Genomic DNA, 26,825 nt, shown 5'->3' with positions numbered 1-26,825 from the left:
CTGCCTTTTCTAGTATCTTTGACAGAAAAGGTCGAGATCGGCCTGTCTAGTAGCCTACATGGAGGTAGCCTACATATATAGTACAGGACTGACAGGGAAAGTTAAAGACAGAGACATTTAAAGATGGAAAATGGAAAGACACATCATAAGTTACTGTATTACTCCTGGTTGTAGAAATTATTTTTACAGCGTTAAAGCAAAGGGCAAAAAATAACTAAAACGGAGAACCTAACATTACTGCTTCAATGGCTAGCGGCACTGAAAAGGAAGGACCCTTCAATGGGCGCTGATGTCAGAGTATGCAGTGAACATTTTTTGGAGGAAGATTACATTGAGGAAAATACCTTTGATTCGGGCAATTTAGTCATTCGCCGCACCAAAAAACTTAAGCCTGAAGTTGCTTCGTGTGTTTTTAATTTATCTGGCTATGGCTATAACGCGCCCTCTACCGACCGCCCAGCACTTGCAAGTTTTTGCGCTGCGTTCACGAATCACCCCTTATCACACTATTGTTTTCCTCCAGCGAAAACATAACATGAAGACACTCTATAGTTCTTTATATATTTGATTTGGCAAACGACTTGTGAGAAGTTGTTTTAATTAATAAAAAAAATATTTACAGTGCAGAGGAAAACATCACTCCGTCAATGCACTGATTTAAACTGTTTCAGAGTGAATGAAAAAAACATCATGTAAATTATTTTGTTCTACTAAATAATGACCCTGCAGCTGATTGTGACATGTATAGCCTTACAGTAAGCCAAGGGGATTTGTGTTTTTTTATGTCACTTTGAAATATATAAGTGGCAAATTGACGGCATCTTGCTGTATCGGCTCAAATGCGCAATGACTTACTACGGGCTCAACAGTCCTTTCAAGTTTGTCTTCCTCCATTTGAGAACAATAATGTGTTCAAACAGTAAATATATGCTTATATATACTGTATATATATATTTTTTTTTTTGACATCTCAAAAAATGAGCTTTTAGTAAGATTTTGTTTGGGCGTATCCACTAGATTAAATGTGTTTCCCATTTATTTCCAATGTGGTAAATTTTGACTGCCTTTATTCAGGGCCATTTAACTTTTTCGAATCATGTCCATGATTTTTTTTTTACATAGCAAGTGCCAAAACCAAGTGTTGTAGCATTCCGATGATGTAAAAAAAGAAAAGAAAAAAAAAGTAATATTTTGTGGTCAAAAATGGCAGAAGAGCACCAGAGGGTTAAAGGAGTATTCCAGGTTTAATACAAGCATTTGTGGCATAATGTTAATTAACACAAAAATCAATTCTCATTTTCTTAAAAAACAAACAGGTTTACAGTGGTTACAGAGAGGCACTTACAAATGGAAGTAAATTTATATCCAGAAATGTGAAGAAAATATATTTTTAATATGTGTGTAACTATACACACAAAAGGTTATTTTGCACATAGCACTATTGTTTATGTCTTGTGGCTAAATTTTCGGGAACAGAGAATATTTTAAAGTTGTAATGTAGTGACTTTTCGTATTGTGACCCACATCCAAATGTAACGTAAAAGGAAAAAAAATTAGGTCAGGGACTTACAGAGATGTGCGTTTTGCACTCAAAAATGAATGCGAGTTTGCAGATTATCGTGGAGAGGCGGAGTTTAAGCAGAAAGTTTATTTTCATCAAACATTACGGTGACATTTTTTCTTTTAAATGGAACATACATGCATGAATCATTTACAATAAGATCTACAACATGCACTTACTAAATAGATAGAGTGCATATAAATTTCATGCTAATGTTTACAGAGAGGTGGACATTTTTGTGGCAATCAATATTATGCCACAAGTTCTGTCGACTGAGCTTAACTTGTATTGAACCCAGAATATTTAAAGGTGCTTGTTTGTTATCCATGCTAATCTCTGTCTCTCTCTGCATGCGTTCGTCCTATGCCTGTCTCTCGCTCAGCGGCTCAGTGGCAGAGCTCCAGAATCACTTAGATCATTTTACCTAGGGCACAGAGAGGGCAAAAAGAAGCCACTGACCCCCGCTTGCCCATGCAGGGCTTTACGCCTCGCTGACTTTCCTGGTGTGACATTTTCCCCCATATCGGCCCTCCCCCTACCCACAATTCCCTCTCCGACCAACTAGCACAGCACAAGAGGGAGAATAAAAAAGCTCCGAATGATCATTGTCTGCATAGATATCAATCAAGTGAACAGCAGCCTGGGTCAATCTGCTGTCACCGTGTTCACAACTCACCACTATGGCACTCATGCAAAATGACAATAATGACAGAATGCCACAAGTGATATCACGTCTAATAACTTTTTTCAAGGTAAATAAGGGAACTTGTGTCCATCTTGCATCACCTGACCCTTTACCACATTTACACAAGACCTGAAAGCCCCCCTTTTCTCTGCGATGACAAATATAGCCCCTTCGACAGGTCACGCGATGGTCGTGACATTATTAAAAGATCAATTGTGCCTTAAAACCTTGCCGATCTACTGTACAGCTATGACCGCGACAGATGGGACTTATGTAGACGTGATTTTAATATCTATTTAAAGAGGTTTTACTGACAATGATCTAGTGAGACAAACACTTTTGAAACCTATGGCTTTGACAAAACCCTGACCCGAGCCGAAGTGACAGCTGTGCTGATGTAGCTTATTGTAGGAAATGTGGATTGATTAGAAGTGGGAAAGTCCAGCCTGGTCTCATGAAAGTCACACATGCCAAGATCTGAACCACTGGAAAATGAAATATATAAGATACATGATATATACACACAGTGCTGGGTTTATTAGAATTTTATTATCTTAAAATGATTTATTTTCATTTTAAACTTTCAAACCCCAGTCTGAGAAACCCTGACTTAATATAATGCACTTCATGTTGTTGATAAGAATGAAATATATTTTCGTTTTCTTTGTATTTTTATATCAATATGGTACAACATTATCCTATTCATTTCAATGTGATAAACGAGTCAGAAGTAATCTAAAAGTAATCGAAACGTAGCCAGATAATGTGTAATTTAATGGATTACGTTACTAACTACATTTTATGTCATGTGATTTGAAATCAGTAACGGATTACAATTTGTCAGTAATCTACCGAGCAGAGGATTTTACATTTATAACATATTTGGCCCTTGCAATTTGGGAGACTTTTTTTTCCTAATATTTTGTTGTCAGAAAAATGTCACAGAGAATAAAAATATTAATTAAGTATTAGTAATTCAGTGAAAATTAAATAAAAGGATAAGCGGTTAAGGTTTCAGAAAAAAAAAATATGACCTCTGAGTTCAAGTGAGTCTTGTATACCATTCACATTTGTCATGGGAATGAGTGGCATCTTTAGTTTTCAGCAACCTCTGAGCATCACTGACAGTAATGGAGTGTTTTAAAAGTTAGCATGAAGACTGATGATGTAGACTAAGAGCTAGCATACAGTGTTCTTCGGCAGATCCTTCTTGCGGCCTCCAGGGAGGGCAGTGTTGAGTGCTTGTAGAGCAGATATTTAAGGGGCACTGCCACGGTTGAGGAGTTTAGATTTTCCTCATATTCTATAAAGCCGGAGTCGAGGGAGTTTGAGGAGAAGTGAAGTGTGTATGTGTGTGTGTAAGGGGGAAAGGGTGAACAAAAAAAGCAGGGCACACTGTGCCAGAATCAACACGTGTCTGCAAAAGCCTAGAGGTTCTGCAACAATCTGTTCCGCTTGGTTCGCTGCAGTGCTGTGACCTCGATTTCTGGACTGCTGTTGAGAGGCTCCTTGCACTCAGGCTTGACACAAGCACAGGACCGCCCTGCTCAATGCTGTCCCAACCTTGGCAAGTGTGAGGATGTGTGTGTGTGTGTATGGACACGGAGCTGCCCATAAAGCTGTGCAGTTGGTGCAGGAAAGTGTTGCTCTCACTGCCCCCCTGTCTAGGCTGGGATGAACATCTCTGCAGTTTGGCAGTGCTGAAAAATGACACTTTCAATTGGGGTCAATTGGACCCCTGCCTCTGGATCTGAGATGGCAGCCATGACGAGGGGTAATCTCAGGATGAGGAAATAATTGGCTTTCTGGAGGAAGAGTGGGACCAGGCAGTGGAGATAAGAGAGGGCTGTGGAACACTAGGGGTCAGTGGAAGTCCACAAAACCATTCAAGTATGTGTGAAACCGAGTATAGGTTCCTAAATATGGAGGGAACAGCGGATCTAGCGTAAATCACAGAGGATAGATCTGTGGGAGAAAGGTGAACAATGTTAAAACACCTGCTACTGCCTCGTGTCCATCCCTGTAACACAATTTTTCTATTTATTATCACAGTTCACCCTTCGCAGGGAGTTTGATTGACAGGCGATCTGACCAATCATAATCCGCCATCCGCCAAATCCACCATTTTGTCCGACAAAGCAGTCAGGAGAGTTAATAGATTAACGTCGGTGGATTTGAACTTGAAAAACGGTGTGTACTGACGTCTTTCCACGGTTGAAAACAGCATTCCTTTTGATGTTCATTCATGGTTATTTAATGCTATAAATTAACTATAAGGAAGAGATGATCGGTTCATTAGCAGCTTTAACAGTGGCTCTACAGCAATCTGTCACGACACATTAAAGAGCCAAAAAACGGTATTTATTGTTTAAATTTCTTAAAAAATTACCAAATTTGAAAGTTGATACTTTGTTTCATATCAAAAGTAACCTTCTCTGTCTAGTCTGTCGGTGTCAGCATCTTCGCGATTTTTCTCTGCGTGAGAAAATGGATGTGTGGCGTGAGCGCGTGTGAAAAGGGTCAATTGTGTGAGTCTCACGGTCAATGCGTGAGAGTTGGCAGCTCTGGAGTATACATGTAAATTGTGAAAAATTGTGAAAAATTGTTTACTCAAAGTTTTTTTTTGGAGTCTTTGTAATAAAATTGTAATTGCTTGAATTTAATTTTGGCCCAAACTTCTACTTTTAAATCCTTCTAGAGCCGAACCTAGGCCTTATTTAACCTCTTTTGGGTAAAATACGCTGAGTACTTATTCTGTTGTCCCCGTTACAGATAGATAGATCAACTATATATCATTTGCCATTATTATTAAAGACATTACGGTCTAGGTTACAGGCCTGCCATTGTTCTCAATGGTATTTTGAAGCATTAAGTAACATTATGTCAATCATATGCCTGGCAAGCCAAAAGGAATTCCCTCTGTTATTCTCATCTCACCTCTCTTTCTCCTTGTCTTGCTCCAGACTAATTATGCTGGGGTTTATGGAGCATTTTTACCGCCCCGCTCCTGTACCTCCAAAGTGGTTTGCTAAAACAGTGATGACATGGGGCTGTGGTAATTATCTAATTGTTTGAGTCATGTCTGTCTTTGATTTATGGTGTTGCATCAGAGCCTGACCTGATTTATAATGAGGTCCCCTCACTTGTGAAAATCTGAACCTGAATTATGTGGCACAAGCCCAATTATTTCTCTATGAGGTTTTGGTGACTGTTGACATTGATGGTGCGCATTCTCAAAACAGCTGCCTGCCCAGCTTTTGCCTAACCACAATAATATGATCCATCATTTTAGAACATACTCACCTCTCCTCTCGCTTACAGCGCAGAGCTGCAGACTCCATCGTTGCTCACTGCAAACAGCACCATATTTCTTCATCACCGCTGTGTTAAAGATGCTTGGTGCGTTTCGCCATCATCTCTGGCATAGGGGTGCACAGGTTCGCCCTCATCATCGGTTCGACCTGCCAGACTGAGACCGCCCTTCTCACTAATCTGTCTTTGGGGAGAACGACAACGGGAGCCAGCAAAGGACACGGCACCCCCAGGCCCCATAAATCCCGCCGGCTCCCGATTACCCAGTTCAGGCCACAAAGTCAAAGAACTGGGCATTAAGTGGAGCAAGTTGCTTGGCACCAAGGACAAAGCTGACAGGAAACATAAGGCCCCCACATGTGGCCCGGATGTGAAGAATAGGCCCGCTCGTGAGGACGTACGCTACACAGATGAGACGGCCCCTCTCAAATTAGCACTGAGCAGGGTGACTGCCGCGACGGCGGCTGATGAAGAGACACGCGGCTGCCACTATTTGCGCCGCTAAGGCATTCATCAAATTAATTACTGCTGCGCCCAACCACCTCTCTGATACCTCTTTATTTTGAGTCCTGTAAATGGGGCCTCAGACGAGTCCTGACAGGGAGCCCTAATACACACACTGCCTCTTCTCCAGCAACATAATTAATTGAAAACTTCACTGGCTTGACAAATTGGAATGATGAATCTATCTTCTATGAATAGCTTAAGGAGAGAGAGAGAGAGAGAGAGAGAGAGAGAGAGAGAGAGAGAGAGAGAGAGAGAGAGAGAGAGAGAGAGAGAACAGAGAAGAAAAAAATGCATAATCAGTCAAAAATGTAGAAGCAACATCTCTCTCACTAGCTTTGCCGTGTATTGAGAGCCATTAGGGCCGAGAGGAGCCGTGGCGCTGCAAAAAGACGACTCTCCTTCCATCCACATCTCGATTGATAACTTTGGCTCTTCGATTTAATAGAGCGGTCAAGGTGGAGCTGTTCTTCTGTATGGTTCAAGAGAAATAAAGAGAGGTAACATCATTAATCATGCACTTGTTCTCTTGAATATGGCTTTGTTTCTCTAGTGTCTCTCCAATAATTCGAACCATGTTTATGGCTTGTGTTTGATGTTCTGAAATTATCATTTTAAATTAACTAAATTGCATAATATCAAGTCAAACTTAAAGTCAAAACATCAATTATTTGGATGCAAATGTACCTTTAACAGGGTAATGAGGGTGAAATGCACCCTTAAAAGGCATTTGAGAAACACCATAACACATCTCTTGATTAATTACATTGATGTCTTAACAGTATAAAGGCACTACAGTGCATTTTGATCTCCTATCTCTTTCACTTACTGATAGTGCAATTGGACTAAATAAATGATAATTTACAATCAATCAGTCAAGCAAGTGCGTTCACGAAATATAAATAAACTAACATTTTTTTCCCATCAAGAGGTGCATACATTTTTGGTCAAGATCAAGACATATTTTTGGTCAATGCAAGAGTCCAGCACTCTGCAAAGTCTCCTCCAGCACATCCCAAAGACTTTAATTTAAGGTCTGGACTCAGAGGTGCCAATTCATGTGTGAAAATGATTCTTCATGCCCCCTTACAACCATTCTTTCACAATTTGAGCCATTAATTAAGATTAGAAGAACTGTTGCCAAACATACAACATGCGAGAAACATAATAATCACTGCAATAATGATCTAGACTCTATACTGAATAGTGATCAATAATGATCTAGCATTTGCCTATTTATATCCAAACTGCATAATAATTGTTGAATAATTATTTTATTTTTTCTGAATAGACACATATGTGTTGCTAAGTGCAAATGATGAGAAAACACTATTACTTTGGTTTCACTTTATTTGGATGGCCCCTTTAACAAATTCAGTTGACTATAAGTAACGTTGCACCTACATCTGTACTAACTCTCACTAGAGTTTTAGTAGAGTATTAGTAGACTGGTAGGGTTAGGGATAGAATAAGTTGACATGTAGTTGCAAAGTTATAGTCAGATTGTCTGTTGGAGGAGCATCACAATAAAGAGTTTGCAGATATTAAGCAGACAGTCTACTAATACTCTAATGAGAGATAGTTGACATGTATTATTTTGCAAAGTTACTTATCAAAAGGGACCATCAAAATAAAGTGTTTCCATTACTTTGTTTTGTGTTTATTTTGAAAGATTGCAATGATGTGCACCCCAACCTGATATACTTTGAGTACATACTAAGTATGCCGATATCGTTGTTTTTTGATTCAGCCTTGTCAAGTACTCCAGTTGTTGTTTTTTTTCTTCCGAAGTAAAAAAACTAGAAAACTGACATCCATTTAAGCCTCGGTTTTTCTAGAAATTTCATTATCAGCATACTAGATTAGCCTGATAATTTATACACTACGCATTTGCATTTACTTACCCGACATATATTAAAATGTATTCAAATTTAAATGTAATTAAAAATGTTACATTTCCAAATATTTAATTAAGCAAAAAAACAATGTAATAATGATGTTCAATTATTTAATTATTATTAGTGGTGCTTGCAAAGTGTAGCACACTATTACTATCTCACATAATTTTTTTTTTTTCAATTTTTTTTTTCTATATATTCTTCTGTATGAAATTTGGCACGTAACTTGTCCCGCACCGTTTGTCGTAGACCCTTGAATGAGATGTCAAATACATGTCTAGTATTAGTTTTGTAACATAACATACCATATTTTGAAGATTTATAGATTTAATGACTGCACAGAGAGTCTTGCGAGAATATTCCGAGAGATTTAGAGGATGCGTGACCAGAGTGGACAGCCTGTAATGGATGAGCAGGTAGATGGAGGTGAATTATTAAAGTAGCAGGTAGGCACTTAAACTCCTGTGTGTAGGAAAGTCACAGTCCCCAACCAACTCCATAGCACTGGGTTTATATGAAAGGGATTTAGAGCCCCTTACATGTTTTCTTTTAGTAAAATATTTTGTCTAATCTAAATGTTTTCAAACTTCAAGAATAATGCAGTTCTCTTATAGTTGTCCAATACGCATTTGATCTCAAATCACAGGGAAAAAAAAAGGCTAGTTATAAACTATAATAGTTAAGTGAAGCTAGATCTATCATTTGTGAGCTTTGCACATGTGCACTCTGTTTGGTATTTGCTTTTGTGGTATTCCTCACAGGCGTATGTGTGTGTTTGTGAACAATCATATATGTCTATGCAGAAAATATGAGAAGGTTGCAGATGTGAAGGACACACCTTTTCCATGGTAAGTAGACATTCTTAATAGGTAGAGGCCTGTTTGTGAAATATGAGAGCCAAACTGGTATGTGACATTACTGTCATCCCCAGGGAGGCCAGCAGACTGATTTCAGTTCAGAGAGAACCTAGACAGGACAACAGAACTAAATAAAGTCTCAGATGGATGGAACTGAACTCCAACTAGAAAACCTGCAAGACAATGAGATTCCCTGTGCCCTCTGAGAAATGTTTACATGCTCTTCAAACACACACACACACACACACACGCACGCACACACACACACACACACACACACACACACACACACACACACACACACACACACACACACACACACACACACACACACACACACACACACACACACACACACACACACACACACACACGCGCACACACACATGTTCTGAAGACTTATTTACAATATCCATTGAAAAAGCTTTCTTGTATTAATTGTAATTTATTCTAAATTCTAAGTTAATTCTAATTGATCTATCATAAGCACATGGCTGTCTCATTGTATATGCAAAAATATTCAAAAAAGATGTGTATTATGATTATATTTATTCTCTTGCTATCTTTTGCAGGATACAATAGCATAATGTGTTGTATCGCATTTTCTCTATATAGTTATAATAGATTTTAATATGAATATGATCAGAGAAGATTTGGCTGAGCTTTTTATTGTGGCACTGCATCGTTCAGTTCTCTTTGGGCCTCATTTTCATGGACTAAATCTCCTGGTTATTTGTTTTTTATATTACTAGCTCTGGGACCAAGCGAAATCCTTTTTCGTGATTCCCCCCCCACCACCCCCCAAAGCAATCATTGCATTGCTTTTGCATTAACTAAAAAAATATTTAGTCTCCATGCATAACATCAATGCTAAAGTACTCCAGGAGATAGGAAAAAATAATAAATTAGAGGAAAATCTTGTTAACAGGGATGAGTTGGATTTTACGTGAACGGGAATGGATGTTTTCCGAGACGAAGTTTGATGAGTCTTATCCACGTTGTTTTTTTTAGATATTAAATGCATTGGTATGATTTTCGATAATACAAGAGTCACTTTTCAAAATGAGTGCTTAGTTTTTCATCCATACCACAATAAATGTTTATTCAAATTTGATTCATTATAAGATTTTCTAACAGTACACTAGAATATTAATTCATCCGCACTCTCATGAGCAGCTTTGGAGCTCATTTACTGAGTTTCACTGACTGCTCTCCTCGGGTCTCTTGTTAAGCTGCTTTCTCTCAGTCTCATTGTCTCATTAGAAATCTTCTGAATTTTAGATGAAGCAATGATCCAAAAGCTTTGGAAAACATAGCATATGAAACACAGGTTCATCCACCTGCCTTTTCATTAAAATCTGGGTGACTGTCATCTCCGAGTGCATTGCTTAGTCTTAATCTCCCTGCTTGAGCAAGAGCACTATACTTTTTCACACACCTAACTATATAATATTCCATGTAAATTTAAGCATCTGAGGCCCTGTAGCTTAGAGCGGTGCAGAACAGGGGGTTGCTGGGTTCATAAATGAATAAGAATCTCCAAATGAGTTTGCTGACCTCTTAAACTCTGTGAAATTAATATAAGCAGACATCCTGGCTGCTGCAGGGCTGCCGCGATGCCGGAGGAAGATCACTTAAGCTCTCAGAGTTTCCTGAAACTTTTATAAGCTGACTTTTCAAGACACATTGTTGCGTTTTATTGATGGTGGCAGGGAGCAATACGAAGGCAGATAAACCTTCAGTGACTTCACTTAACCCTGTACATAAGAACAAAGTAAATTCAAGCATCACAGCATGTGGTGTCACTCGCTTTCCCACTGCACAACTCTTTGACCCTGTGTCCTTGATTCGAGAACCCCACTTGCTTCTGCTAAGCCCATGAAAACAAACAAAGCTTTTGGTGGAAGTGGTGGAACAAACAAAACAAAGGTGGAGGCGTTTTTGAGACCTCGTGTTTGACGGTTGACAGTCAGCTCATTTTCTTATCTGCCACAGACTCGGGGCTTCCAGCAGTTATCGGCAATGTAATGCTGAAACATAATGTTTACTCTGTTTTTAGTCCGCTCAGCTGGGTTGCTTTTTGCTAAGCCAGTAAATAGCGCCAACAGGCTTTTCATATCACACTTGAGAGTGGACAAAACAAATTACACAAATGTAAATAAAAGGAGATAAATGCCAGAGTGTAATGAACCACTTCAACCGCACCCTCTGCACTGCAGCCTTTCATTTGCATGTGGAGTGTATCTTTAAAAACGGTTGGCAGTGTGCTGTTCAGTATGTGAGATGGACAGACTTTTTAATTGTTTTTCTATGTAAACATATGCTTGATGAGCATCTTAAGCCACGGTCACACTAGACTTTGAGCATGTTAAATTTGTACACACTATAATAGTTGTAATATGAGATCGCTCTCTGCTGCGTTAAAAAATTCAACGTTTAAAACAAGTTTTAAAAATGTTTTTTCTTGGTTGTACGAGCACTAACATACTGTCTACACCAGATGCGAGCTGAGTGACGCGACAAAAGCAAATAGAACCCATTATAACTAGTAATGCTGTCTACACTGGATGTGGCGCGGCGTGGAGCGAAACAGTCATACGACACAACAAATTCCCCATAAACTGGGGGTACTTGAAGCCCTCCCGCAACTTCTGACACAAAGGACAAATGTCAACAACAGTCGCTTTGTAATTACTGACAGAATTTTCATTTTTGGGTGAACTATCCCTTTAACGTTTGTCACACGTCTTCACGTGATGCAAATTCATAGGGCAGTGTTTGATTAAAGTTAAAATCAAAAAGTTAAAAACTTTGATAAAGGCTTTGTGACTTAATATTGAAACTACTTCTGGTTTTAGCTGCTAGATGTAGAAATGTGGTATCTTATATTTTCAGTGAAGAACTCATTTGTGTTTGCTTGAATAACAAAAGTGTCAAAACATCAATGAACTGAATGAAAAGTGACTTTTGTTGACTGCATGATACTGACGGAGGAGGACATGGAGCAATGACCAAATAATGAGCAGCACATGGATGATACATTTACGTTACGTCTTGAACAAAGATTGTTGGAACCTGGTGTGACTCATCTCATAACCATGTGTCCTGTCTTAATATATGAGGTGAACGAATATTAAACTGTAAAATCCATTTTTAAACTGTAAAATCCATTTTTGAATGTCAAAAATGGGCACTAAATGTGCCAGAAAACTGCATTGTTTGTTGATAGAAATGTGTATTTGTCTCCATCCAAATATAATTGTGAAATTCAGTAAAGTGCAAACTCAGTGTAACTATTATAACTTAGTGTACAGTGATTATATAATAATATTCAATAAAGCTATAGTTATGTAACTGTGAAAAGTGATGCTGTGAATATTTCTTTACACTTGTGCACTTTTTCTGAAACTTGGGTATTTTTCAGATGTTAATTTTAACATGGGAATGAATCCCCATTCAACCAACCAAAAAGGCAGAGTTCATATTCTCACAATCTTCTAAAATCATAATAATGATTTGCAGACATGGTTTCAATGTAGAACATTGTTAATTTAGGGTGAGGAAGGTCTGAATGTTGCTGTAACACAGTTTACATTATATTAACATAGAGGTTAACATCTTTCATTTCAGCCTCCTCTTCATTTTCTTTTTTTTTTTTTAAATCAATGATGCATTTCAGAGGGTAAAAACTGGCTGTGTGACGGCCACATGCTAAATAATTCACACTTCTTATAAATATTGCACATTCACACTTGGATAAAATCTCAACCGAGATATCTCTTAGGGTTCAGGGCACTCAGAGTTCAGGTGGATCCGCCGGTCCAATAATCCACTTTATGGGACTACTGAGACACAAGATAAATAAACACATTGTGAGGTAGGTCTTCATATTTATGCTCATTTGGTTGCAGTATATGGGGGAAAAGTAAGTGTTTAATGGTTACGGAAAATGTTTTTTTTTCAGTTATAGGTACATTTTATCAGATTTGTTGAGGTTTTCTTTTGCTTCTGAGGGGACAGTTGCATTTTGTAAACTGATGTAAAGCACAGATTGTGAGAAAAAATGGTTAGCTTTGCTAAGACTTAGTTTTGCAACATTTCTTTAGTAAACTTTAACTTTTTGTTGGTTAAACTGTTTGATATGCAGTACAATAACATTGAAATTTTGTCTTTGAATGTCAAAAATGGGCACTAAATGTGCCAGAAAACTGCATTATTTGTTGATAGAAATGTGTAATTGTATCCATCCAAATATAATTGTGAAATTCAGTAAGTGCAAACTCAGTGTAACTATTATAACTTTGCGTACAGTAATTATATAACAACATTCAATAAAGCTATAGTTATGTAACTGTGAAAAGTGATGCTGTGAATATTTCTTTACACTTGTGCACTTTTTCTGAAACTTGGGTATTTTTTCAGATGTTAATATTAACATCATTATCATATACAGTACATGTACATCTGACAATGAATGAAGAATGAACACCTATTCATGCAATTCTAATCTTTCCCATTCAAAGGAAATGCCTCTGTGACAAATGAGGTGACAGGCGAGACTGTGAGGAGTTATTGATGAACATTTGTGCTAATGCAGTTGTTCTGCCCCGGATTTTGATTACCACAGCTGGGCATTTCAGTTTATTGCATACATTATACTCATACAAAAAGTAGTAAGACGTTTTCAGAAAAGCCAAAAGATATTCAGTCGTACAAAAATGGATAATTTTATTAAGTTATAATGCTGTGAAAAACATTACAAATCCAGATAACCCCATTCAGCTGGTTGTTTTCCAATTAATTATCCATTTTTGTGATAATTTAGCTAAACGTGATATATATTACAAGTGCAACTATGCTTGTGATAACCTGGACCTAAAGCAGCACATCATAATCAGATTCAACTATTTACACATCACAATATTGCGACATAATACAAATTCTAATTAACATTTTCTTAAACCAAATAACGATATTTCACATAGCCAGATTTTAGACTGATGGCACTTCAGGTTAATTCTGGCCAATAGGACGGGAAGAGTCCGTCTGATTGATTTATAAAGTGAACATTTAGTTTTTATGCATTTTATTTGCAGTTTATCTGAAATTGTAAATGTCACAACAAGAAACAGAAGAGTCTAGAAAAAAACCCTTCAGAAAGTCAGAATAAGCTGCAAAGTGGACGAGCCTTGATCATGATGCGCTCATCAGAACAAGCATTTCACCAATAAGAGCAGCAATAATCAATCCATAATCCAAAGAAAATGGGAAAATGCTGTGTGTAGGGACAAGGTCGTTCTTTGGTCTTCTCTACAAAAGAAACTTGACAAAAAGCTCAGTGTTCAGTTGGGTAAATCTGCAATGGGACAAAGGCTTGATAATATGAAATAGACCAGGGGTGTCCAATCCTGCTGCTAGAAGGCCACTGTCCTGCAAAGTTTAGCTCCAACCCCAATTAAACACACCCGAAGCAGCTAATCAAGGTCTTACTAGGCATACTAGAAACTAGTGATGTATGTCTCAAGACCGGTCTTGGTCTCGAGACAACTTTTTGTGGTCTCGGTCTTGTCACGGCCTTGACGGTCTTTGGTCTTGTTCTTGTCTTGGTCTCGGACCTCTCGGTCTTGTCTAGGTCTCGCTGTCTCAGACCGACATAGTGGTTGGGGGATTTAGCAATACAATACTAATATCCACGACGATATCCGCAACGGATTGAAGAAGTGTCCGAGTGAAGACAGTGCGGTGTGCGCGAGCCACACGAGAAAACACCGTATCCGCGCCAATGCAACGAGCACTTTGATCACTTGATAAAAAAAACACACATATCATGTACAGTTTTTGATGTATTAATATTTAGTAAAACACATATCAGTGACATGATGGGTTTTAACTTCATTCAGGAGATTTTGGGTAACTGCACAACTGACAGATGACTTTGAGCGCACCGCCAACCATAGCGACAAAAACAACCAACTTTTGGATCCTGCACTTAAGCTTATAATTTCGTTTTTAAAAATATAATTATGTATTTAAAAGTTGCAGAATGGATTCATTTGGAGACTTCGAAATCGGCAGAGATAGGCAGGCAATGCAAAACAAAATCTTACAAGTTATTGCTTAGCTTCAACAACACTAGTCTGTTTTTTCCCCTCCGGTCTCGGTCTTGTCTCGACTTGGTCTGTCTTGATCTTGGTCTTGTCTTGGTCTCGGTTTAGGCGGTCTTGACTACAAGTCTACTAGAAACTTCCAGGCAGGTGTGTTGAGGCTAGGTGGAGCTAAACTCTGCAGGACAGTGGCCCTCTAGGACCGAATTTGGACAGCCCTGACATAGACACTATCAAAGTTGTAACAGAAAGAATGGAACGATAAAGAAATGACTGACCTCTGAATAAGAGGGAGGAGGCTGGAGGCGGGACTGCTGAATGTTAGCGATTGCTGGGCCATCCAACAGCCAGTCCGGTTGTGGCTGGTAGGTTGGAGTTCTGTGCTCTTCAAACTGTTCCTCTGACACAACCTCTGCATAGCTGGGTGGGGCTGTCAGACAAATAATCATTAAAATAAAAACAAGATATATGTACATATTTGAACTAATATGAACAATTTATGCATATATGTTAAGTCATTTTCTGGAAATAAAAGCAGTTGAAAGTGAGAGGACGTTTCTTTTTTGGCAGTTTATAAGCTGCATTCACCGCATCAATAAATTCACACCCTACCTTCAGCTACATCTGGTAGGGTAAACCTGGGGTACAGCAAGCTCATGTCCATAATGGAGTCCCTGCTCGTGTTAAAACTCTGACTGCAATGACCATCGGTACTGATCACCAGTGGAAGCAGTACTTCTAGATTTTTGGCACCTGGTATCTGAACAATAACCTTATAGAAGAGAAACAAACATATAGAACAAAGATTCATATAAATGGTGTTTATAAATACATCTATATTAGCTAGTAGAGGTTATAGAAGTATTAGTAAATCAACATTTTTTTACATGTATACTATGCTTATCAGAATATTCTTAAAACGACTGGTAACATTGAATAAGAAAAAAAAAAGAAATCCTTCATAATCATCATAAAATTATTACTTACTGCAAGCAAGTATTCCACTTTCAGGATGTCTGAATTCAGAATGGATGGAGAAACTGGAGGAATCTTCAATGTGTTTCCATTCCACCTGCTGGAACAGTCAGACGGCACTACATTTCCACTAGCACTGGCAACCACCTGTTTGATGATCTTTTTTTTACCCTTTGCCATATAGGTCTGTATCTGGTATATCACTGCTTTTGGCACAACTAGACGAGAGGAGAGGTTTTCAATCAGAGCAGAGATTGGGATTGATTCTCCTAGAGAAGACAAAAAAAAAAAGTGTCACAAGATGAAAAGACAATTATTTAAAATAACATTGCTATTGCAGCAGCATGGAAGAAAATTGCGAAGCAGTCATATATCCCTTGAAATAAACTCTGTGGAATCATAAGTTTACCTTTGATCTGATGATGATCCACCCAAAAATATTTAGTGGTCTTTTAATGATCTTAACAATTTTAAATTACAAATCTCTTGTCAGGGAATTAGCTAGAATTACAACAAATACTGCAGCCTAGATAAAGTAACTTAGCACAGAATAGACTTCCCGAACTTGCAAACAGCTCTATACTAGAAGAGTCAGGGCCATTCAAAAAAAGTATTCTATATGGTATGAATGAAGTCAGAATGTACTACATCTGGCATCATGTGACCTACACTACAGCATCCCATATTCTACCAAAAACTTAATTCAGTCTTTGATGTTTTTCTGAGACAGCAATGGCTTTTTAAGTAGTGCATTTGCTTAAATTTTGCACATTTTCTGACCAATAATTTGTGGTCAAGACCTAAGCTTAAGTGTTTAGCCATATTGGGCATGGCCCATTTTTATTAATTTTAAGTGTATACATTTTATTCTTGTAATGACAAAGCTGATTATTTAGCAGCCATTACTCCAGCTTTCAGTGTCACATGATCTTTCAGAAATAATTCTAATATGCGGATTTGGTGCTCAAGAAACATGGAAACCATAATACATTTTCAGGATTCTTTGATTAATAGAAAGTTCAAAAGAATAGCATTTTCTTTCCTACCAAATGATTGGTTACGTTTGGTAACTTTATGTTTCCTTAGGCAAACTTTAGTTGAGCAAAAACCTACAATACTCAAATACTGTCATCCTATCACACCCAGAAAGCTTCAAAGCTCATAAAAATATACTTATTTTATCTTACCATTGCAATAGCCCTGTCGGTCTATGCTGACAGACAGTGAGATGGGACCTGACGTAAAGATCCAGCAACCGATCATCTTCTTACAGGTTTGTGACACTGGAGACTGTAATGACAACTCTGAGTCAGAGGTCAGGAGGATGTTCTCTAATGCAGTACGACTTTGCTTCAGATTTTACATCAATTTTACATTTAATTTTGAACTGATGCTAATGTGTCTTCCTGAGATTCCGATACCTTGATTAGCAGGTGTGTTTAATCAGGTTTGATACTAAACTCTTCAGGTGCATTAAAATCTCATACCTTCTGAGTAATGTACTACATTAGAAGAGGAACTAACTTTGCAGCCATTCAAAAAAATTCTCTTCTATATGGTATGAATGAAGTCAGAATGTACTACATCTGGCATCATGTGACCTACAGCATTGGCTGCTAGTCACAACTTCTCTAGTATAGTACATTCTCTAGTATAGTACATATAGTATCTCTGGGATAGTACATTGTCCATTGGATGCACACCTCAAAATGGGTATGCGTAGGAAAACAGAACGCATTTTTGACATACTCACCATTAACATTGGCATATTGACATCAATAGGATTGATGATGCAAAGTTCTCTGCAAACACGTTGATTCTCATGAAATGGTGTTTTTAAAACTACCTGCACCATGTAGTAAACGTGGCCATGTTTTCCAGAGAACGAGGAAACCAAGGGACTAGGAGACAATTAAAAATTTGCAGTGTCAGTGCTCTGAATAGTGTAACAAGAGTTAATTTTGAACTGCAATTAATACAACAATATATACACACAATGTATATTTGTTGTTTGCAATTATCTTATAATCTTTGCAGCCTTTATGTTAGGCCTAAACAACTGAAACTGGTGTGTGCACCGGGTCTCACACTTTAGAAAGTGATTTGATCAAACGGTGCCCAAAAAACTTGCACTGGGCCCCGACCCATGTTTGGAATAGCCCTGCCAAACATTTTAACTTACCTCTGAGGTAGTTGTAGTTCAAAAGGGATCACATACATGCCACTATGAAGGATGAGGTCTTGACCTAATCAAATATTAATAATTCAAACTGTACTACATTCATGTTCAAAGGCAATGCAACAGATCACACTTCAATCACCACAAAAAATGATGAGTAATTGCAGGCCTACCTGTTGATGCTAAAAGTGTCTTGGATAAGGAGAGATGTTTCCTCTCTTCGGAACACCGTTTGTGCATCCAACTCACCTGAGCATATCCCTTCAGTAATACTTTTATGGCTTTGACTGTGGTGGCTTCAGAAATTTTGAGCGAAATATGACCAGACACTACTTCACCAGAGCAGTAACCATCGCTCTGGTGATTGTTGTCAATAATTAAATCCAGTGATTTCCCTTCAGTATGTGTCATCATCTTGCTTTCTGGGGAGTACATTTCAATAGGAAAAACACACATATTGTTTATCTCATTATTGTATAAGCATCGAGATTTTGAAAACACTACCACTACTAACGTTACTAACACAGACACACACACACTTTATAATCGCGTGTCCAACATGACATTAAGCTACTATGTTTGCCAATATCAACATAACTTTATAAAGACGCATAAAGTGCCTTTTAAACACTTCCAGGCAATGTTTAAAAGGCACTACATAAATAAACAATCATTGTGTATTCTTTCGAATTACTTCACTATGCTCATGCTGCAGCAACACACGCCCTAGTCGACTCAGGTTGTCTGCAAGCCACGCCCAGTGTTTATTTATATGGGGCGATTTGCATGTCTTTAAGCACTATCACCTTAACCTGACTCCGCCAGATGGATTTGCTCCGCGAAACCTTGAAAGCTCGCGAGATCAGGATGGTCTCACGAGGCTACTATCACCTCCCGTCCCATCTGGATGTTTCTGTCATTCGATTCGACAGACATTTACAACAATACTGCAGCAGCAGAAACCAAAACTTTATATATAAAGAGGGTCAATAAAAAACAAATAAAAGGGAGAGTTAAATGAAAGTACCCCTATCCCCAAAATGAAATATTTGATTAGTTATACAAATATTACATTTATTTATATTTTACATTTGCATTTAGATACAAAATATTGAATATTTCTAAGGACCCACCCACATTTATAAGTCGAGCTCACGCATATTAGCTGACATAAGGCCAGCGACATCATTTATACATTTTTTGATTGGTCAGTTGCTGACTCACAGCCAATCAGCTTGCTTGCTTTGGCGTTCATGCAGCCAAACCGTGCGCAATGTTGATGAATCTGAAAAAAAAAAGAAAAAAAAAAGAAAGAAAAACTGTTGTGGTTTTGAGGCCTTTCTTTCTGACGACTAGAAACTTCCAAACAACTATCCACAGAGCTAATGAAAGGTTTGTTATTATCTTCCCGCTTGTTCACAACACAAAGTATATTCATTTTGCTGCATTGCTGTTTATAATTGTAGCCTACTCATGTTCACCACTTTCTGGAAAGATATTCATCACAAATGAACTGAAATCTCTGATGTTTGCACTTTTGGGCACTGGCTTCACCTTAAAAAGTACCACGGGACTACTACCATGTTTTATTTGACATTTAAACGTGGACGTAGTATGATTTTGATATGCAATTATGTCACTGATAAACGTCCATCCAGACAAGTGTACAGTCATATTAAAGTGTTTAAGGGAACACGGGCTAATTTGTTAGGTTTAAATGGTTTACAAGACTTTCCAATTGAGATGCAAGTAGCAAATAACTCGAATTTTTCTATTGACAGGACAAGGTGTTTGTTTTTTTAATCTGTTAAGACCACCTCAATTCTCATACTTATCTTGGATCAGCAAACATCCAACCTTGAGGACATGTTGAAGATATCTCCTCTCCAGAAGTGTCTTCTCTTTATCACCACCCAGGTCAGTATATAAACCTACACAACACTATGTCTACTGCATTATGTTCTCAGTACAATATTACCGGTAATACATAGAGCCATATGTTCTCTCAGTTGATTACCAGTGTTTATGATTACATACCACGTACTATTTTAGTAATACAACTCCATATAATAAAAGTAATCCTGAGGAATTTTTTCCAGTTTCAAGTGTATCTTTCCAGGTGCAACTCGAAAGATGTTGCTTACCTAAAGCCGTTTGAGATCACTCTAATTTAGACCGCAAATGCAATAAAAGCAAGGCTGTTAAAGCCATTCATGATGGCACAAGAGAACTGTACTGAATGTGGTAGAAAGCAGTAACGGTTAGATGTACTGCATTGTTTGATATGATTATTCAGCATGAGCGAAAAAGAGAGGTCAGAATCAGGTCATAGAATGCAATAATCTCAGTTACAGGCGCCATCAGTACAGAAATGTGAGGTTTTGCAGCTTACCTAGAGTGTATGCGAGTTGTGTGTGTGTGTGTGTGTGGTGCGTGGACTGCTGCAATCTCCCCTGTGGGCTAATAGATTCGAGATGACATGTTCTCCGCTTCCATGCTGAATGTTCAGTGAACTTTCTGGCACAGAGGCTGCCTCTAAAGTGGGTTCAACCAGAGGTTAATATAAACAAACAGCAGAAAATGGAGAGCCAGGGATTATTAAATGTTAGGATGACTGACAAATCCCTCATTGCCATTAGCCCATGGCCTTCACCTATGCCCTGCTTTCCAAAAAATACTGTACCGTGGCTCGACAATTTTCCTTCTTTTTTCTTTTTTGACTGTGGCGTGTTTAGTTGGGGCTGAGAATTTGTAATGTGTGGTCAGAATATGAGTCACTTGGCCATGAAAAGCTTTTGCCAAAATGTCCCGTAACTATGGATGAAAGATTGTGTGCACACATTTTAATGAGTTTAAAAATATGAAGTGTTGGGAGACGTTTATGACAGCTGAGGTGGCCATCATCATGCACATCATTTTTGGATGTTATATCATGTAGCTATTCTTAATTTGCTGAATTATTATTTTTAGTAGGTATCCCTGTATTTGACAGATTTTCTCTGTGTTTGACTGTATGATCTATTTTAGTTTCACGGTACTAAACAGTGATATCATTTAAAACAGTGTTGAAAAATTGCAGTCCTTAATGCATCAGGATGCATTAAATATTTAAATTATTATTCTCAACAATTTATTTAAAAAAATGTATTTAAAAAGATTGGATCATACATAAACATAGCTTAAAATATCCCCTTTTTTCGTAAAAAAATACTTTCTCAAGAACATAAAGATCATAACAGGAAAAGAAAGGAGATTATAAGAGAGTCAGAGCAAGAATAATAATGAAATACAATTTTTACATATCTGAACATAAAAAATATTTTAATATTGTATATAATTATGCCATTGATATATGAATGAATTGTCATCTTTGTTATGGTTTTTGAAAAGTAGATTTTTACAGATATTTTCATGTTGCAGAAAATCACACACACTGCCATCTTGTGGATGAGCGATCAAATTGCAAGCAATAGAAATAAATTGCCCCTTTTGTACTTTTTGTGATATAACAGACAAATATCACTGTTCACCATCATTTGCAGCTTGCATTAATAAAGTATGGAGAGTTTAGTCTGTTATCTACAGCTGGGTAAACTTAATTGCAGCTTCAGCTTTGACAGATTGTGTATGGAACATAGATTGTGTGTGTGTGTGTTTTTCCCTAGTTAACAATATCTGCAGTGCTCCTTTGAAATTCCTGCTCATATGGAAAGAGTTAATTCCAGGATGTGAATTGTCCCTGTCCGAGCAGCTGAAATTTATCACTGCCAGCGACAATGTGCAAATTTTGTGATGTAGGCAGTGCATTGTTAACAGTGATTGTCATCTAATTAAATCGTGGCTCGTCACAAGAGATGCTTTTTATGCTGAGATAAGCATTGGGAGTCTACTCAAGCGTTCCCAAGATCAATAAAGATGTTCCCTTCTGGATTACGAATAGTCTGAGGGTTACATGGGGCAGAGGAATTAATTAGGAAAGAATTCTTATATCCCCCTATAGACACGCACACAGTTTAACTTTTATAGTTGGTTAGTTGAGGTGGGAAGGGGGTATTTAAATGGTTTAATGACAGCTTTCACTCCGGTTTAATGCTGATGTTTAAAGGGCAAGTTCGGTATTTTACACTTAAAGATCGTTTCTGATGAAATAGAACGGTTAAGATTGGCTTGTTTAGTACATTATGATTGAGCTGTTACATTTGAAATGCCTTTGAATAGATTGTTTACTGAACAAAAACATATGCTAGGACACATTTAAATTTAGTTTCACTTGACATTTTAATTTGCTCTGAGATTAAGAAGTTTTCCTGATGCTTTCTCTTAAAGGACAAGTTCGGTATTTTACACTTAAAGCCCTGTTTTAAGATCGTTTCTGATGAAATAGAACGGTTAAAATCGAAATTTGGACACATGCTGCTGGCCCGAGAATTTTCGGTTTCTGTGGTAGCACCCCCCCACCTCCACAATGGTCGCATAGGTGCACTGGAACAATCCTTCATAAAACGCATTCAACTTTAGTTTACAAAGACGTGAAACTCACCGAGTGGTCTGGGGTGTTCACTGATATGCTCACACAAAAATAAAAATCGCTGCTAAAGATGCTTTCCAACAGGTTTTATCGTAGTTTTTGTCCAAGTCAATGGAGTTGGACAAAAACCATGTGTCCAAATTTCAATCTTAACCGTTCTATTTCATCAGAAACGATCTTAAAACAGGGCTTTAAGTGTAAAATACCGAACTTGTCCTTTAAGAGAAAGCATCAGGAAAACTTCTTAATCTCAGAGCAAATTAAAATGTCAAGTGAAACTAAATTTAAATGTGTCCTAGCATATGTTTTTGTTCAGTAAACAATCTATTCAAAGGCATTTCAAATGTAACAGCTCAATCATAATGTACTAAACAAGCCAATAATATTGAATTATATATATTTTGTCATCGTTCAATATAAATCTGACTGTATTCTGAGCACAAAAAGATGACTTCCAGTCAAATTTGTTTTTGTAGATTCGTGCAGATGTATTGATTGATTTAGTGCATCCAGGCAGCAAACGCTTGGTGAGCCCTAACCTGTCTAAGTACACTCTCATCAGTTTTAATGTGTTCAGTCTCATTGACTTGACACAAGCCCAGGGTCTCACTCCAATTCATTGCACCGTTCCCCCCTGAAAGAGCACAGCTTGAGACCCTTAGCAAAACCAACAGTGTTTTTTAGTGCTGAAATGCAATCAAATCAATGTGTGTGTGTATTATATATATATATATATATATATATATATATATATATATATATATGTATGTATGTGTGTGTGTATGTGTTTTTAAGAATGTTTTCACTAGATATGGCAGACTAAATGCTGTGCATTTTATTTTCACTTGCGTGACTGATATCTTTTGTTGTTTATGTGACCATGGAACAGTCCCAGATATCACCTTCTTTGTTCAAGCTCTTTTGTAGATGGCGGCACATATGCACACAGTGTATTTTTACAGCGCGCTCAGGTGCACGGCGGTGTCATCCCCCATTGCTTAGACATGCATGTGTGGAGTGAGAGGTGAGCTTGCTAAAAGACACAGAAAATAGACTGATTGCAGAATAGTAGGCATGCCCGTTTAATGCACTCACACACTCTAACCCTGCCATTCTTTCATCAGCCCCCACGCAACCCACCCCAAACACACACATTTTTCCATTGGCCTTGTGCAAACTGAACAAAGGGAACTGGTAAAAAGTAGAAGAGGAAGAAAAGCAACTACAGAAAAGCTGATGTTCTTATTCGTATAATCCGAGGGTGCTCAGAAGTAGCTTGGGGTTAAACCTTCCTTCACTCCTTGTTCCTATTTCACACTTTAATGGCATTTTAATGCGACTGTCACTCTGAGGCAGGGTTCACGGCGTTCAGGTGTGGTCTTCAAAAGAGCCGGAGGAGGGGAAGCCTATAGTGCAGTGCGTAGGCAGCACCTACATAGCATATTCTTATGTACATACTGTATATACGTTTTGTTTAATGTAAAATTGACATTTTATTACTTTAGGTCCATGTTTTAAATTTCTCTAATTCAAAAACTCAAATTGAAGTTACTGAAATGTTTGTAGTAATGCAATATTGTTCTATTTGTTAGACCAGTTTATAGTTGGTTCCAGTGTCCTTAATTTCACTTTTATCCTGCTAGTCTTTTGTAATATCCCTTTATAATCAAAATATCATTTTCAAGTTGGCACCCTCACTTAAGCTGCTTTTGAATCCAGAATAATTTTCTGTGGCATCTTGTTAATTTACATGTAAACTAATGAAGTTAAATCTGCTAACATGTTTTAAAAAAATATAATTTCTTATTTCTTAAATCAATTTTCCAAAAGTTAATGTATAATAGACATGTTCCTGTTCAGCCCTAAAATGGATCATTTTGGATGGGTAGTTCATAGATATACTTTCCTGGGGGAGATGAGCGATTACCTACCTAATTTATTTCAGTTTGGATACACATTTGATTTGATGGGATCAGATAGGATATACCTCAAGCTGTTCTCTTTTCTTAGCAATTGGATGTGCTTTGTTTGTAGTACATAACGTCAAACATGCTAAGAGAACACAGGCTAAGATAACCAAAAAGCATGCCTAATTTTTTTTAATTTTTTTAAATTGGAAGTGGTTTTTAACACAGAAAAATTATAATAGACCTTTTATTTGGCACCTGAGAGAGTATATTGTCCTCTGAGAGACAGAGCGGATACGTGTGAGGCAGATTCATTCAGGAGTTTCACATTAGCGTGGCGGCCAGTGTTATTACAGCTGTTATGAAATCTTGACAAAGGGGTGAATTCCACTCTCTCTTCCTCAATAATTGCTTTTTAACGGTCTGTCCTCCGTATCCATGGAAACATAAAAAGGCCACAGAATACACAGGAATTCCTGTTATTGCCTTGATGAAGCCATCAAAATGGATACATTTTAGATGCTATCAGCAGGTTTGCTATAGAGGCCGAATCTGGATGGTCAGAGACTGTGTTCAACAAACCTTTAAGTGATACTTTTGATTTACGGAACCAAATGTGAGACGTTAATGATGCAGTGACAGACTAGTGAACCTCTTTTTGTGTACAATATGAATAAACAACAGCTATTATTTGCTTTTAAAGTTTTCATGTTCAACCTACTCTTTGGATTACTTGTGTGTGTGTGAGAGCATTAGAATGTAAGAGCCGTCTTTGAGAAAAAAAAGAAGGGAGGAAATGAATTTATCCGTGGGGGTTCATTTGGAAATCTGCTCAGGTGTCGGCATTTTTAATGAATTTCTATAAATTCCAAATGACTGATAGTTGTTATCAGCAGCGGCTCTGGCAGTGATCTCTATTGCATAGTTAATTGAACAGCGAGCACAGTAATTAACAAAGTTAGTTATTCTCAGTGCTATAGGGCATTTGGTCTGAGCCATTATGGATCAGAATAGAGTGCTCTGCGATCAACAAGTAAGTTCTCATTTCAGGAGAGCATAGGTGTCAGATGTCTAATGACCTCCCATGACCAGATTTGTAAGTGAACTGCAGTTCATTTTTATCCAACCGGAAATATATTTGACCATTTTACTGAAAATACTGCATGCACATCTTAGTTAGAAAACAAAGTCGAATTTGTGCATCTTTTGCACTAAACTACGTTAAAATTGGTGGGGGTGGGAGGTAAATGAGCGAAGAAACAAGTAAATAAATACATAAGCAAATTAATGATCAAATAAGTACCCCCTTCCCCCGCATGATCATGTACAGTATCGCTGATCTCACAGGCTGACTATAGGATAATATGAAAAATTAATACTATATAAAAAAATTAGGAAAGAAAGTTAGGAAAATGTTTTGGCTGTCATTAAGTGTAACTGTTCTTTTTGAACACTGGTTGCAAACTCTCTATTTGCCTCCTTACATTCATATTTTGAGTGTGATTCATTGGCCAAAAAAGAGAAAACAAAGATGAATTTGAGTGATTGCATTATTTATATATTTTCAAAATTTTGTACGGAAAGCACATTCTCTAATAATTACATTGATAACTGCATTAGACTGCCATCAATGGCTTAAGCCTCTGTTACTAGATAAAATGACGTTTTGGAATTAGCAATGGAGGCTTGAGATGCGTAACTGTACGTACACGCCGCCGCCGACTTGGGCTTCCAAAGTGACCGGAAGTCATTCATTTTCAATGGAAGCTGGCTTCTCTCAGCTGCAAGGAGCGTCAAATCCATCGGCGTCGCGTTTTGAGCGACCAGAGCGTCAATCAGAAAGTTGAAAGTAGCTCAACTTTATGGTAATGAGCTATGACACGGTTCAGCGGCAATCAGTGGCAAAACGCCAGCAACCAATCGGAATATAGAAGTCCTTCGCGCTGGCTGATTCCGGAGAAACATACGATGTAAACTTTCGTTCCTACCAAAACATTAGTTCCGAGAAAATGGAGGAGAAGAAAATGGAAATCATCGCCGTTGCTTGGGTTTCCTATCATTTATGATATGACGTTGTTTGCATATAGGGACCAGTTACAAAAGAACGAGGCATGGGATAAAATAGCTGGGTTAGTTGGTGTCCGACGTCTTCTCCGCAAATACAATACAGCAGCACCAAACACAACAACTTCGCGATGATCCATAATTATTCTCTTTTTTTCCGAACAAAATGGTTATAAAAATGCTGTCATTATAAAAGGTTTCTAGTGTCAATGTATTGCTTGTTTTTTCTGTTTACATTTCATGTTGGGGCA

At 37.8% G+C, this 26,825-nt stretch overlaps 1 protein-coding gene across 1 annotated transcript; it reads right to left on the bottom strand.

The window, feature by feature from the left end:
• Window positions 1–13,548: 13,548 nt before the first annotated feature.
• On the bottom strand, window positions 13,549–18,489 carry LOC130087473 (arrestin domain-containing protein 4-like). Its single transcript, XM_056253791.1, has 8 exons — window positions 18,249–18,489; window positions 18,079–18,142; window positions 17,650–17,797; window positions 17,084–17,186; window positions 15,909–16,165; window positions 15,534–15,693; window positions 15,200–15,351; window positions 13,549–14,173 (listed from the first exon to the last, which is right to left on the bottom strand). Exons 1-8 carry the CDS (start codon window positions 18,487–18,489, stop codon window positions 14,153–14,155), a joined length of 1,146 nt encoding a protein of 381 aa, XP_056109766.1. The 3' UTR covers window positions 13,549–14,152.
• Between the last annotated feature and the right edge of the window lie 8,336 nt (window positions 18,490–26,825).

Source organism: Rhinichthys klamathensis, unplaced genomic scaffold (assembly GCF_029890125.1).
Source record: "Rhinichthys klamathensis goyatoka isolate OS25496 unplaced genomic scaffold, OSU_Roscu_1.1 h1tg000005l_1, whole genome shotgun sequence".
In the NCBI taxonomy this organism is placed as follows: domain Eukaryota; kingdom Metazoa; phylum Chordata; class Actinopteri; order Cypriniformes; family Leuciscidae; genus Rhinichthys; species Rhinichthys klamathensis.
Note: the sequence above shows the minus strand (reverse complement) of the source record. Positions and strands in the feature narration are given on the sequence as shown.